The sequence below is a fragment of the Vigna angularis genome, chromosome 1, assembly GCF_016808095.1.
Source record: "Vigna angularis cultivar LongXiaoDou No.4 chromosome 1, ASM1680809v1, whole genome shotgun sequence".
Taxonomy (NCBI): domain Eukaryota; kingdom Viridiplantae; phylum Streptophyta; class Magnoliopsida; order Fabales; family Fabaceae; genus Vigna; species Vigna angularis.
The window spans coordinates 12,967,582-12,980,117 of record NC_068970.1 but is presented as its reverse complement, the minus strand read 5'-3'; the positions used below and the strand labels follow the sequence as shown (position 1 = coordinate 12,980,117).

The following is a 12,536-nucleotide window of genomic DNA, read 5'->3' as shown; positions in this document are numbered from 1 at the left end:
TAAAATACAAATGTATGCTGATCATTTTATTCGTAACCATAAAATATTTTGCATTTAGTAAAGCATATAGACTGCTTGAATACTTTGGACTGGCGATGAGAATGACAAATATTTACATGTTGCAGAAGGTGATGCTGTAGTTCAGTTTCAAATATTACAACCTTCATCATCTCCAAGGAGAGAGAGAGAAAACGGGGCTATGGTCACATTGAATGATCGTGAGCCTACTCTTTCCACATGGATCATTTCATAGTCACCTTCCTGCATTATGATACAAAACCCTGGTTTTATGTGCGATGTGATGATGACGCATCTGGAAATCCTTGAAAGTGGAAATGCATCTTGAATAAAACAAGCAAATGCAAACAAAAAATCTAAATCATTTAGGGCTTAAGTTACATTTTTCCACTGATTCCCATTCTGATGAAGAAACTACAAGTGTTGCATGCTAAAATCATGATACCAACTCAATCTGTAGTAATATTAAAAGTATTCTTTGAAACATTGAAAAATAGGATGCATCCATGAACCAATCACCCTGACTGAAAGAATGTCAAAACAAGGCTTCTAATTTTGCTTTTTTTTTTCATGGAAAGCTCGTTGATTATGCAACTAATGAAGTTGCTCGGTTTGAAAACATGGCAGAATTGCATCCCTTCAAACTTAATGGCGTGTATGTGTATTGAAACCCTGTTCTAGCCTGTTGACAATTTAGCGCAATATATATTTGATTGAACCAAATCAATCTTGAGAGAATACGTAAATAAAAGGAATGAGGAAATCAGGTGCTTTTGTCCTTCTCATTTAAATTTATTTACACTTTTCGTCTCTAGAAATTATAAATTTGGTCTTTCTGTCTTTTTTTGTTAAATATTTAATAAGTTTAGCTACACAACGTGACAACATTCAATTGGCTTGTTGTCAACCCTTGACACATTTTATGTATCTTGATTATACTCTTGATCTTTCTGAAATTGCAATCATGAATGATCACAGAGAAACCAAAAGCATAATTACACACATCACCATGTGTTAGATAACACACCAATTACCACGTTTACATTTAGTGTAACATCTAAAATATCTGTTAAATATTTAATAAAAGATTGACGGAAAGACCAAGATTGTAGGCATGCACTATCAAGAAAATCCAATTTAGGCCATGGGAAACGGAAGACCAAAATTGCACAATTGTAATACATGTGGATCAAAACTATTGTACTATATTTGATTGCGTAATACCTAAAGTATTGAAATATCTTATGCTTCTGATTATCCCAGGAAATTGCAACAAAAGTAAATCTTACCATTCTTCCATTTGGTGTGCTCAGTGGGCAGGCTGAAGAATATTCAAAACTATTCCCAGGAAGTATTAACGGCTGTTCACCAACAACTCCAATTCCCCTGTCATGTGGAAAATAAAGTACAGAAGTTATTTTGAATTTAAATCCCCTTGAGTTTCAACAACAACGCTCTTTTTTTTATTAAGTGGGTTACCGATATCAAAGTAACTCTGTTTTGCCATGAACTATGTGCCTCATGAGTTTAAAGTAAAAAACAAAACTTTGGAAGAAAAACATAGGAAAAGAGAAGAATGATTAACTCACCAGACATTTTCCGTCTTCCCATTAGCATCAGTTATAATCCAATGCCTTCTAAGAAGTTGAACAGGGTGGTCTGAGTTATTGGTAATTCTTATTCTATATGCAAAGAAGTATAACCCCTTTGAAGGCTGACTTCTGCCCTCTATATATACACTCCTAACTTGAACCCTGATTCCCTGAATAAATCACAATTAAATGTTAATAATTTCAATTAGTTTTGGTGTGTGCGAAAAGTACCCTGTTTGTCATGAATTCAGCATTTGCATATTACAAAAGCCACGACAACAGGAATAGTAAAAGGTCTGATAGAAAACTAGTGTTTTATTTGACTACAAAGAATACAGAATCTTCTCCATTTACAGCACTGCAGATCTTCCCCGGTGTGCACCTTCTTGTGTTCAAACGCCCTAATTTCCTTTCAAATGATAAGATAAGTCTCTCTCTCAAAGTTTTCTTTTTTTATATTTATTTATAGGAAACTTGCCTAATTTCTTCAAACTATCTCAGCTCACTCACCTTACTGACTAACTTTCTCATTAACAGACACCTAACTGGTATTATGAAACTTATGGAGAAATCATCAAATACAAATTATTCCAACAGAGATACTCAACATTTCCACTTCTGAACACATGGTATCTAAATAATTATTCTACCAATACAATCAACTTAAAAAGACTGATTAAAAAAGGGAAGTTGCTTTACTAGTTAAACGTATTTCGAATTTAGCTAAAGACTAGAGAACTGTTTAGGAGACAAAAGTATGTAACCGAAATAGGGATCATACCAATGTTGTAGCATCACTGCAGCATTTTAAAAGAGAGTGTGGGGCAATTTTTTTTAGCTCATCACGATAACTAGCAGCATCCTGGAAAGACAGAGGAAAAGGTGCCCAAGTGTAAAACTAACAAATACACATAAAAGTATAAGTCACGTTTTGTAAATTCAAGGTGAAAGATGTGAGAAGAGCTGATCTGATAGAGGATTAGAAAGAAAAATGAATGTAGGGATATGAAAGTTAAGATATGTACATATTACACCCTTTAATGGTGGAACTGAATATTGAACGAAACCGTGTTTATTGAATTTTGGAAAACTGGGTTACAGACGTAACAATATAACAATTTGAAACCGATTGGAAAAGAATGTACACTTTCACGTTATTTTACTATGATTACGATTTTCTCTTTCAAACATTAGTTGAACATTTTACGATATCCATTTATGTACATCTAATGAAATAATATTTACATCTTAAATAATCAAAAAAATAGTTTAAAATTGTGTTCCAAAATTATAATCGAACCAAAAGACAACATAAATATTAGAGTTCCACATTATGTTAAAAGAGACAAATTGAATAACATATAAAGTGAGAAAAACACAAAATTATTTGTCTTTAAATTTTTGGGTTGTTGTATGATGTCATGTTCTCTTATGTGACTTATTGTGAAACAATAGTTTTGTTTATATGAAATATAAACCACAAATATATCAATAATGCATTTCTCTCCCGAGCTCTCTTGCTTCTTCGCTTACCACATTCTCTGCATTGTTTGCCAAGTATTATTTATTTTAGTTTGTGGCCTTCCACAATTCCTTTTTGGTTGCATGCTATAATACCCTTCTATTAAAATCAACCTTGTAAGTAATGAGTTTACCAAGGGAAGAATGCATCGAAGAGACACAGTACCAATGAGACCTAAGCTCAACCCACATAAGGGATTGATACTACTTACAACCCAAAACCTTAAGTTTACAGGTCTTCTACCTTATTGTGCTCAACTTTCTCATATCTACCCAATGTAGGACTTAAACTCACATTTGGATTCCCAACAATCTCCCCCTCAAAGGTGAGTCCCTTCCACATTGGTATACTCCCCATCGAACAAAAATATTCTCAACTATGAGTACCCATTTCTTGTACTCCTTTTCATCTGAATGGGACAGACTTGTCTGGCACTCTGTTAAGAAGACTTTCAATACAGGAACTCGTCTAAGTCGATCACCGACATTAACCTAATTTTAAGACTGTAGGTTTATGGGTTTTCTACTTTATATGATGCTCAACTTTCTAATATCTATCCAATGTGAGACTTAGACTCACTTGGATTCTCAACCATAAGAAACTCAAAGACCTTTATAATCTTTATCAGTTTGCTCTCATTGAATGAGAACCTAGTGCACTTGTTGCAAATTACAAATTATAGTATGATAAATTTAAAACCTTAACTGGAGGCCCCAACTCGTTTGTTGTAAGATGTTACGTATCCGAGTGGGAGACGTAACTAGAACAAGCCTTGACACACTCTCACAAACAATGAACAATAGATAATGGCTGAATAAGTCTCCTTTTATTGAAAGAAATAACTGAATCAAAGGAAGCAAACAATAATTGGGAGTATAACCTCCTTCAGTGAGCATAACCTCTCTTACAAAACTCAATAATCAAAAGCATGCCCTAAACCATAGCGTCAGGGCTTTATTTATAATTATTATTTTCCTAGGATATACTTCTAATTACTGTAATTAACTTATACTGAATAATTCTCTAGGATACTACTCTAATTACTGTAATTAACAATATTTCCTGGAATACTGTTCTAATTACGTAATTAACAATATTTCCCTAGGATACTGCTCTAATTACCGTAATTAACAATATTTCCCTAGGATATGACTTTATTTACTATAATAACTAAATATTTCCCGCCCATCCTAACCTCTGCGGCAGTTAGGGTGCTTCCTTGCTGCTTCCAATCGTTCGGCCTGGTCGCTCCCCTCGTCTACCATTCGGCCAACTCGCTCCCCCTCGTCTACCGTTCGGCCAACTCACTCCCCGCCTTCTATCGTTCGGCCAACTCGCTCCCCGCCTTCTACCGTTCGGCAAACTCGCTCCCCGCCTTTACCGTTCGGCCTGGTCGCTCCCCCTTGTCTACCGTTCGGTCCCCTTCTCTCTCTCCTATACCTCCTTCTCTCATATACTTTCCAGCCCCTAACATAAGAGGTAAAATAACATACGGTTGAGAGGATGTTTGTAGAAACTTCAATAAGGAAATGTGAAAACCAGGATAAATCCTGGCAGTATTAGGTAGATGGAGATTATAAGCTACAGATGCTATGTGTGCCAAAATTGGGAATGGATCGAAGTAGCACACATGCGGCATAACACCACTGAATGCTATGTATATGGTTGAAGCTTTACCAATGCTAAACCACCCATCTCTAATTGCATTTCTCCCCTTTTATCTGCCTGCTGTTTCATATAATTCTGAGCCTTTATTAAATTATCTTTCAATTGTTGTAACAGCTTATCTCTGGCATGCAGAATCTCCTGGACAACAATAAGATCCTTGGAATGAACTTCATAGCGAACACAGAGGGTGCATCTCAACCATATAAAGCTTTAAAAGGAAACAAACCAAGCCTATGATGCATAGAAGAATTATACCAAAATTGAGTCCAAGGCAACATTGAATGCCAAGCCTTCTGATTATAATAGACAAAACATCATACAAACATTTCTGAGGTTTTATTCAAAGCTTCTGTTTATCCATCCGTTTGTGGATTATAAGAACCCATAGCTGGAGTGGTACTTTGTGCTTTAAAGAGGTGCTGCTAAAAAGAAATAATAAAAAAAACTTATATCACATTCCGAAACCATGGATTTAGGAATACCATAGAGTCCAACTATGCTAGTAACAAAAGATTCAATCACTATTTTTCTAGTAAAGTTCACCTTTAAAGGAATGAAGCGCCCAAATGTAGACCGCCTACAACTGCCACCATGATGGTAGAATACCCATGAGAATGAGGCAAACGTGTCCATAACAATGTCTTCCCACACATGTAGTGGAATGGGCAAAGTTCTAATAACCCCAAAGGTAAAGCATGACCTACCTTAGCTTGTAGACAAATGGAGCATCCACGCACACATTGTCTTATGTCAGCTTGCATTTTTGGCCAATAAAATTGAGAACAAATGCAGGAGTTTTGGTAGCACTAGAGAGATCTCCCACTTTAGGGAAATGAAATCAAATAAGATTTGCTTATTCAACTCTTCATTACACATAAGCACAATCCTGCCTCACCAAAACAATACTCCATTCCGTGTTGTATGATTTCCCAAGTGTTTCTCTCCGTTGGACTACCCAATAAATTGTATAAGAGTCGATGGGTAATCCTATTGATCGGTTTGTGGGTTGTAGATTTGTAGATCCCTTTATTGAAAACATTCCTGGTAAGGATAAATGCAATGTGTCTACGATGGAGTCACGTATTTTGTAGTTAAATTACCTATAAGTGAAAAAGATTCACACACATATTATCTTAAGATTTTAGATTAAAGGTGGTGCCAAGCATATTATATTGGTCCATTAATGAAAATCACCCTGATGTTTCTCTCCCAAACACCATAAGGAGATGGAGTAGGCGATGATCCTATGTTAGCCTACTAATATGGAAGAGGCTCGGAATTAAGGAGTTTTCACATTTAAGATAAGGGATTTAAGGGAGTTCTTGTGTGAGAGGAGAACCAACCTAACTTTTGAATTAGACTAACTTTTGAATTAACCTAACTGATGAATTAGCCTAACTTTTGAATTCTTACACTACAAAAGCTCTAATAATTTGACATGAGAGTGTGTCCAAATTATTTGGTGAGACTGGCATGAAACTACCTAATAATAATAGAGAGTGTATTAGAAAAAATCAAGATGGATTCCGAACAAAATTCAAATAATAGGCTAGCCACCTGGAATCTCTCTTCCGCAATTGCTTCCTTCAATAGTCTCCTCAGACGCAACACAGGCTCCTCTTCCTCAAACAACTTCAACGAATCTCGAATTCTAGCAGCTTCCTTGTAATCCTGAAGAAAAGAAGCAAAAAACGATGTTCATCTCCGATTTAGAAAACAATACAGCAACTGAACTAAACTAACCTCAGATTTAGCAGCTACTTGCAACTGTTGCTTGAGAAGAGCGTAGGTTTGGGTCCGAGAAAGAAAGGAGCTGGTGCTACTGCTACCACTGTCTCCCTCCGAAGCACACGCTACGACCACACTTCTGCTTCTTCTTCTCACTCTCGCCTCCGAACCCAGCAACAGTAAATTCGCTGCACTACCACTCCTCAGACTCATACTTAACGATAACGATTGCATTTTTCGATCGATGCTATTGCTTCCGATTCTCACCCAAACTAATCCTAATATTCTAATTATTATTACTCCTCTACCACCCAAAATCACACTCCAATCATCGTAACACACTACGTCTCCCTAGTATCTACTGCAACGCAAGCACCTCTTCCGCGGCAAAAGTTAAATTAGAAAGTAACTTTCCGAATTATTCTATTTATAATTATTATTACAAGCAAATAGTCTCTTTTACTGTTATTTTGAAAAATATATTTGGTTTTTCACACAATAATTTTTTAGTTCTTTGTAAAAATACGCAGAAATTAGTTTTTTTCAAAAGTAAAATTATTTTTAGTTCTTCCATAAAATTTCTCGAAATTAATTTTAAAAATGATTGCAATTCATTTTTGTTTATTTGGTAACGCTGAAAATTCATTGTAAAAATAGATATGAACTTTTGGACTTGTCAGAAATTATCTTTTATTAATCTTTATAATTTATTTAGTAAATACCTAATGTTGAGGGTACTATAGAAATTGTAGCATGTGTAAATATTACTTGCTTGCTAGTTATTATTGATTGTATTGGATATTCTGAAATCAGAAGAATCTGAACCCCTATCCAAGTTTCCTATGAATGGACAAGAAAAGCACATGTGTCGCATATATGTATCATGAGATATTTTGTGGTGTGTTTTTTAAGAAGTGGAATAAAAAATATGCATGTTTCTTAATCTCGATTTTCAAACTAAATTCCTTTTGCTCATGTAATTTCACATTAGTTGCAAGTGGACACGTGTTACCAACCATCTTTGGAATTGAGTATCAATTTTTAATGAAAATATTATTCATAAATTGGATAAATATTTATCGTGGGACTCATCTTAGAAAAATAATACTTCAAAAATTTGGAAACAAAGGGACATCTTACAAATAAATTTAACAAATTCTGCCGTTTTTTTCTTATCAGTATTGTTGGTTCCTCAAAGACAACTTTTGTTCATTTATATGCATGTTTACTTTCCTTCTTCGATCAACTAACCTCGAAAACCATCTTAGTTTTTATTCCCCTTCTTCTTTTTTTTACGTTTTTAGGTTTTATTCATGTCACGATAGAGAATAAATACAAGTAGTACAGTGGATCGAATAATCTCTAGGGCCACGTGTAGGAAGAGAGACTAGTTGAAAGATTTCCAAAAGAAAAAAATTAAAAAATCAGATGAAAGAGTTTTTATAAATTAGTTTTTAAATTATTAATTTTAATTTGCGAAAATTTAACTATTCTTTTTTTCTTTATTTTTTAAATACTTATTATGTATAACAAAGCAGAAGTATGTTACGAGGAATGCAATGGAAGAAGATTAACATATTACCGATCAAAGTTAAGTAAATAAAAACCAGAGAGAGAGAGAGGTGTTGCAGAAAGAAAAATACAAAATTTATTATTGTTGCAGCTAAAATTATAACAAGAGGGTTACTCCCTACACCACCCCACTTTGCTCCCTCCACCACCACATTTTTTTAAAATTCCAAAACTATCCTTTATATTTTAAAATATCCTATACCCCATCTCTTTTCTTCAACGGATGTCAACATCCGTTGAAGAAAAAATACTTCCACGGACGTGCCACATCCGTTGCCTTTTTTGTTTTTTAGCTTTTAGTTTTTTTATTTTTTTTGTTTTAAATTAATATATAAATATTATTTAATTATTTTAAAATTATTACTTAATTATTTATAAATTAATTTTATTTTATTTAATAAAATAATAATTATTAATTTTAATTTATGTATTATTATTTAAATAATAATTAAAAAATTTATTATAAATATATTAAAACGGATGTGCCACATCCGTTAACGGATGTGGCGACATCCGTTGCATTTTTGTTTTTTAGTTTAGCTTTTTTATCTTTTTTGTTTTAAATTAATATATAAATATAATTTAATTATTTTAAAATTATTACTTAATTATTTATAAATTAATTTTATTTTATTTAATAAAATAATTATTATTAATTTTAATTTATGTATTATTATTTAAATAATAAGTAATTTTTTTTTATAAATATATGAAAACGGATGTGCCACATCCGTTAACGGATGTGGCGACATCCGTTAACGGATGTGGCGACATCCGTTGCCTTTTATGTATTTTAGTTTTTAGTTTTTTAATTTTTTATATTTTAAATTAATATATAAATATTATTTAATTTTTTAAAAATTATTATTTAATTATTTATAAATTAATTTTATTTTATTTAATAAAATAATTATTATTATTTTAATTTATATATTATTATTTAAATAATAAATAAAATTTTTTTAAAAAATCTATTAAACGTTTTTTTTTTAAATAAAAATAATAAACTAAAATATAAAATATGTAAATAAATGTTACGGATGTCAACATCCGTTGAAGGTGAAACGGATATTGACATCCATTTTATAGAAGGGCAAATAAGATATGGGGAGGTACAGGGAGTGGTTGGTGGTGGTGGAGGAAGCAACTCTCTTATAATAAATAGATAGACTATGTAACAATTTGATTTTGGGCTTTCGGCCATTTGGTACAAAATAAAAGATTCAAATGTAGGCTGCTTCTTTCTGTACCTCCATATTTTCTTGTGGCACCTCATAGGTATACTGAAATGAACATAATTATATAATCTGAAATATATTTTTGAATTTAGAATTACATTTCAAATTATATAATTTTTATATAAATTATGAATTATATAATTTAAAATATATTTTCAGATTTAAAATTATATTATGATTATATAATTAAAAATGTATTTTAAAAAAAAAAGTCATTCGGATTCTAATTTTTTTTGGATTATATTTTTGCCTTCTTTTATATACATTAAAATCGTGTGAGCAGAAATTAGACGTTGAAAAAATAGAAAAATAAAGATAAATTTATCAAAATAAATTAAAACTCGTGAATCAGCTTAACTTATTATAGTCTAATTAAATTAAAATAAAATTAGGAAACGCTTATAATTGAGAAACTATAAATATATTTAATTCTATATTTTTTTAACTTTTAACTTTTAGAATGAAATATATTAATTTATATTTTGGAAATTAAGTAATCCCGGTTAGTGAATAACTCACAATGATTTTTGTTGATTTGGTTCAAGTGTGATTGTTTTCATGCAGGTTTATTTTTTAAAAAATTAGGTTGGGTGTAATATTTAACAAGTTGAGTGCACTTAAAAGAATTTGATTCTCATTATAAAAAATATATTTAGAACTGAATGGAGAGAAAATGGTGTGCTTTGAAAATAATGGTTCAATTATAAGAAATTGTTGAGTTGTTAGCACATTTCACCCAAACTATTAATTGGTTTCAATTAAAACTCAAACAATGACATTTAATGTTGTCATAAAGTCTCTCTTAAAAGCATCTAAGTGGTTTCTTAATATGCTTCTCAAATGAGAGAAAATGGTAAGAATTATTTATCTTGTGAGAGTTTGGTTATTCTTAGTCATGAGTTATATCTCAAAGGCCTGATCCAATGTTTGAGTGAGGAAAAAACCAAATAAATTCTATCTCATCCCAAAAAAACCACTTAAATGACACTAAAGATATTTCCTAATAGTTTGATGCATGATTTAAGGAAGGTATTTCAAATATTTTTTATGATTAGATAAACATAAATGTTTAGATATATTTTTATGTATAATAAAGACTGTATCAATGAAATTGTAATTACCTAATAATGTGTGAAATATTTACGATGTATTAAATAATGAAACCAAAGGAAATATAAAAACTCCATCAATTTTTTAAATTACACATGTTAGGACGTTAATAGATGAGAAGTTAATTGAAATTATTCTTATGAACAAGTGCGCGAAGTTATCATGATTTTTTGTAATAAATTTGTAAGATCTTGAGTATATGTAAAAAATGTAATTAATATTATATTTATAATTACAAGTTATATTTTATATTAATATACGTTTAAGAGAAGTGACAAGACATAACAACTTAAGTGATTAAAAATAAATAATATGATTTTAAGGATCTATTTATATTATCCACACTTATATAAAAATATATTCTTTTCATACATGTTTTTCAAATTTATTTCATAAATATTTTTTTATAATTAAAATAACTATTTTATAAATTTTACCTTTTTCTATAATTTAATATTTTTTTAATTTTACTAATTTTTGAATTTAATAATTCTTTAATTATAAAACTACCATAAAATAAATAAATAAATTTTACAATAAAGTGTAAAAATATTTATATTTAATTTAATAATTATAACAAAACAATAATAATAATAATAATAATTTTATAATTTTTTATTATCACATCACATATATATTAATGTTATGAGGGAAAATTAAAAAAAATTATAATAATTTTATCATCTTGCGCATAATTAAATATTAAAATATAAAATATAAAACCTATTACATTATATATAATACCCCCACACACTCTCATGAACTAAAATTCATTTTTTAAAGGAAAATTTTCTAACCAATTACTCTAATACATTATAATTTTTAATTTTTTTTAAACAATCAGAAAAAAAATTATATTCTGGGTGTGAATTTTCAAGAGATTAAAAGTCAAACTTGAATGTATGCATTTTTTTTCTCTCATTACAAATTTGTGTCAAAATCTCTTCCCTGTTCTCTCATCATGTATTGCTTTAAAATTTAAATTTCTTTAACTTTACAGAGACTATTCTTGCTCTCCAAGTTTAATAATTTTGTTTCTCTATTTTATTTTTTTGATTAACTTTTCTTAATGTTTTTTAAAATCTCTAAATAGTTTATCCTATTCACAAACTGAAGTAAATTTGTTATACCTATAGTATAAATTTAGGTTTTCAATGCATTGGCTCAACATGATATCTTCTGACTCTCCATTTGCTATTTCCTTGAAAGAAAACAATCTATGGTTATCAAAATATTTTTTATTAATATTATTGAATGGTAAAATAGTAAACAGCTTTTCTAAAAACGTTATAATTTCTAATATAATAAACTCAAATACTGTATCTATGATTCAAATAAAATAGAACAAGAAATGCAAGAGAGGTAGCATTAGGATGTGGATTATGACGTTTTTTTTAATAAAAAAAGTCTATATCACTTTAGAATGAATAATATGTTAGATAGAAATACGCACCCAATAACAAAGCTCAGGGATTACAGCAATTGAAAAATAATGGATCATTTCATTTCAAAAGTTTTCATCCAGTTTACTTGATTTTTATACTTAAATGATTGAAATTACTGTTTTAAAACTGTGAAAATTATAGAAATAAAAGTTTATTTATTCATTTGTAAAATATATTGTAATTTTTAATTTATTATAATAATTTTTTCCTGTTTGGATTCTCTCATTTTGTCTTTATTGTTTGCTGTTAAAGCAGCCGACTAGGTATTGGTGGAAAAATACACGAACATCAAAGCATATTTTATTTTCTCTGTGATTGGTATGCACCTTTTTGTGTGGTGAGTCAGTGTGCACATTCAGAGAATTTAATATGAATATGTTGAGGACCAAATTTGAAACGTTTCTCTTAACAAAGACAGAAAGAGAAAGCCAATTATAATATCATAAAAAAGCGTGCTACCATAAGATAAAATGGTCCATTTATTAGAATGGAATTTCCCACATTTGAATCCAGATTCATGCGCAATTGTAGTTATTTTTCTTAAATACTATTATTTCATTATTCATTTATTATTTTATTTAATTATTTATTAGCATTAATTTTCCTACTGCCAACGCATTCTTTATAACTGGTCCATCAGTCA

The 12,536-nt window shown here is 30.3% G+C and overlaps 1 protein-coding gene across 3 annotated transcripts; it reads right to left on the bottom strand.

Annotated features, from left to right (window-relative positions):
- LOC108320468 (uncharacterized) lies at positions 1–6,938 on the bottom strand. Of its 3 annotated transcripts, none has more exons than XM_017551888.2 (6): positions 6,544–6,938; positions 6,358–6,471; positions 2,392–2,508; positions 1,608–1,780; positions 1,308–1,404; positions 1–261 (listed from the first exon to the last, which is right to left on the bottom strand). In XM_017551888.2, the coding sequence occupies exons 1-6, from the start codon at positions 6,760–6,762 to the stop codon at positions 148–150; spliced, it is 834 nt and encodes a 277-aa protein (XP_017407377.1). In that variant the 5' UTR covers positions 6,763–6,938; the 3' UTR covers positions 1–147. The 3 variants fall into 3 exon arrangements, with proteins under 3 accessions (XP_017407377.1, XP_017407386.1, XP_052726289.1); XM_017551897.2 differs by having other exon boundaries at positions 2,392–2,472; positions 6,544–6,937; XM_052870329.1 differs by lacking the exon at positions 2,392–2,508.
- Between the last annotated feature and the right edge of the window lie 5,598 nt (positions 6,939–12,536).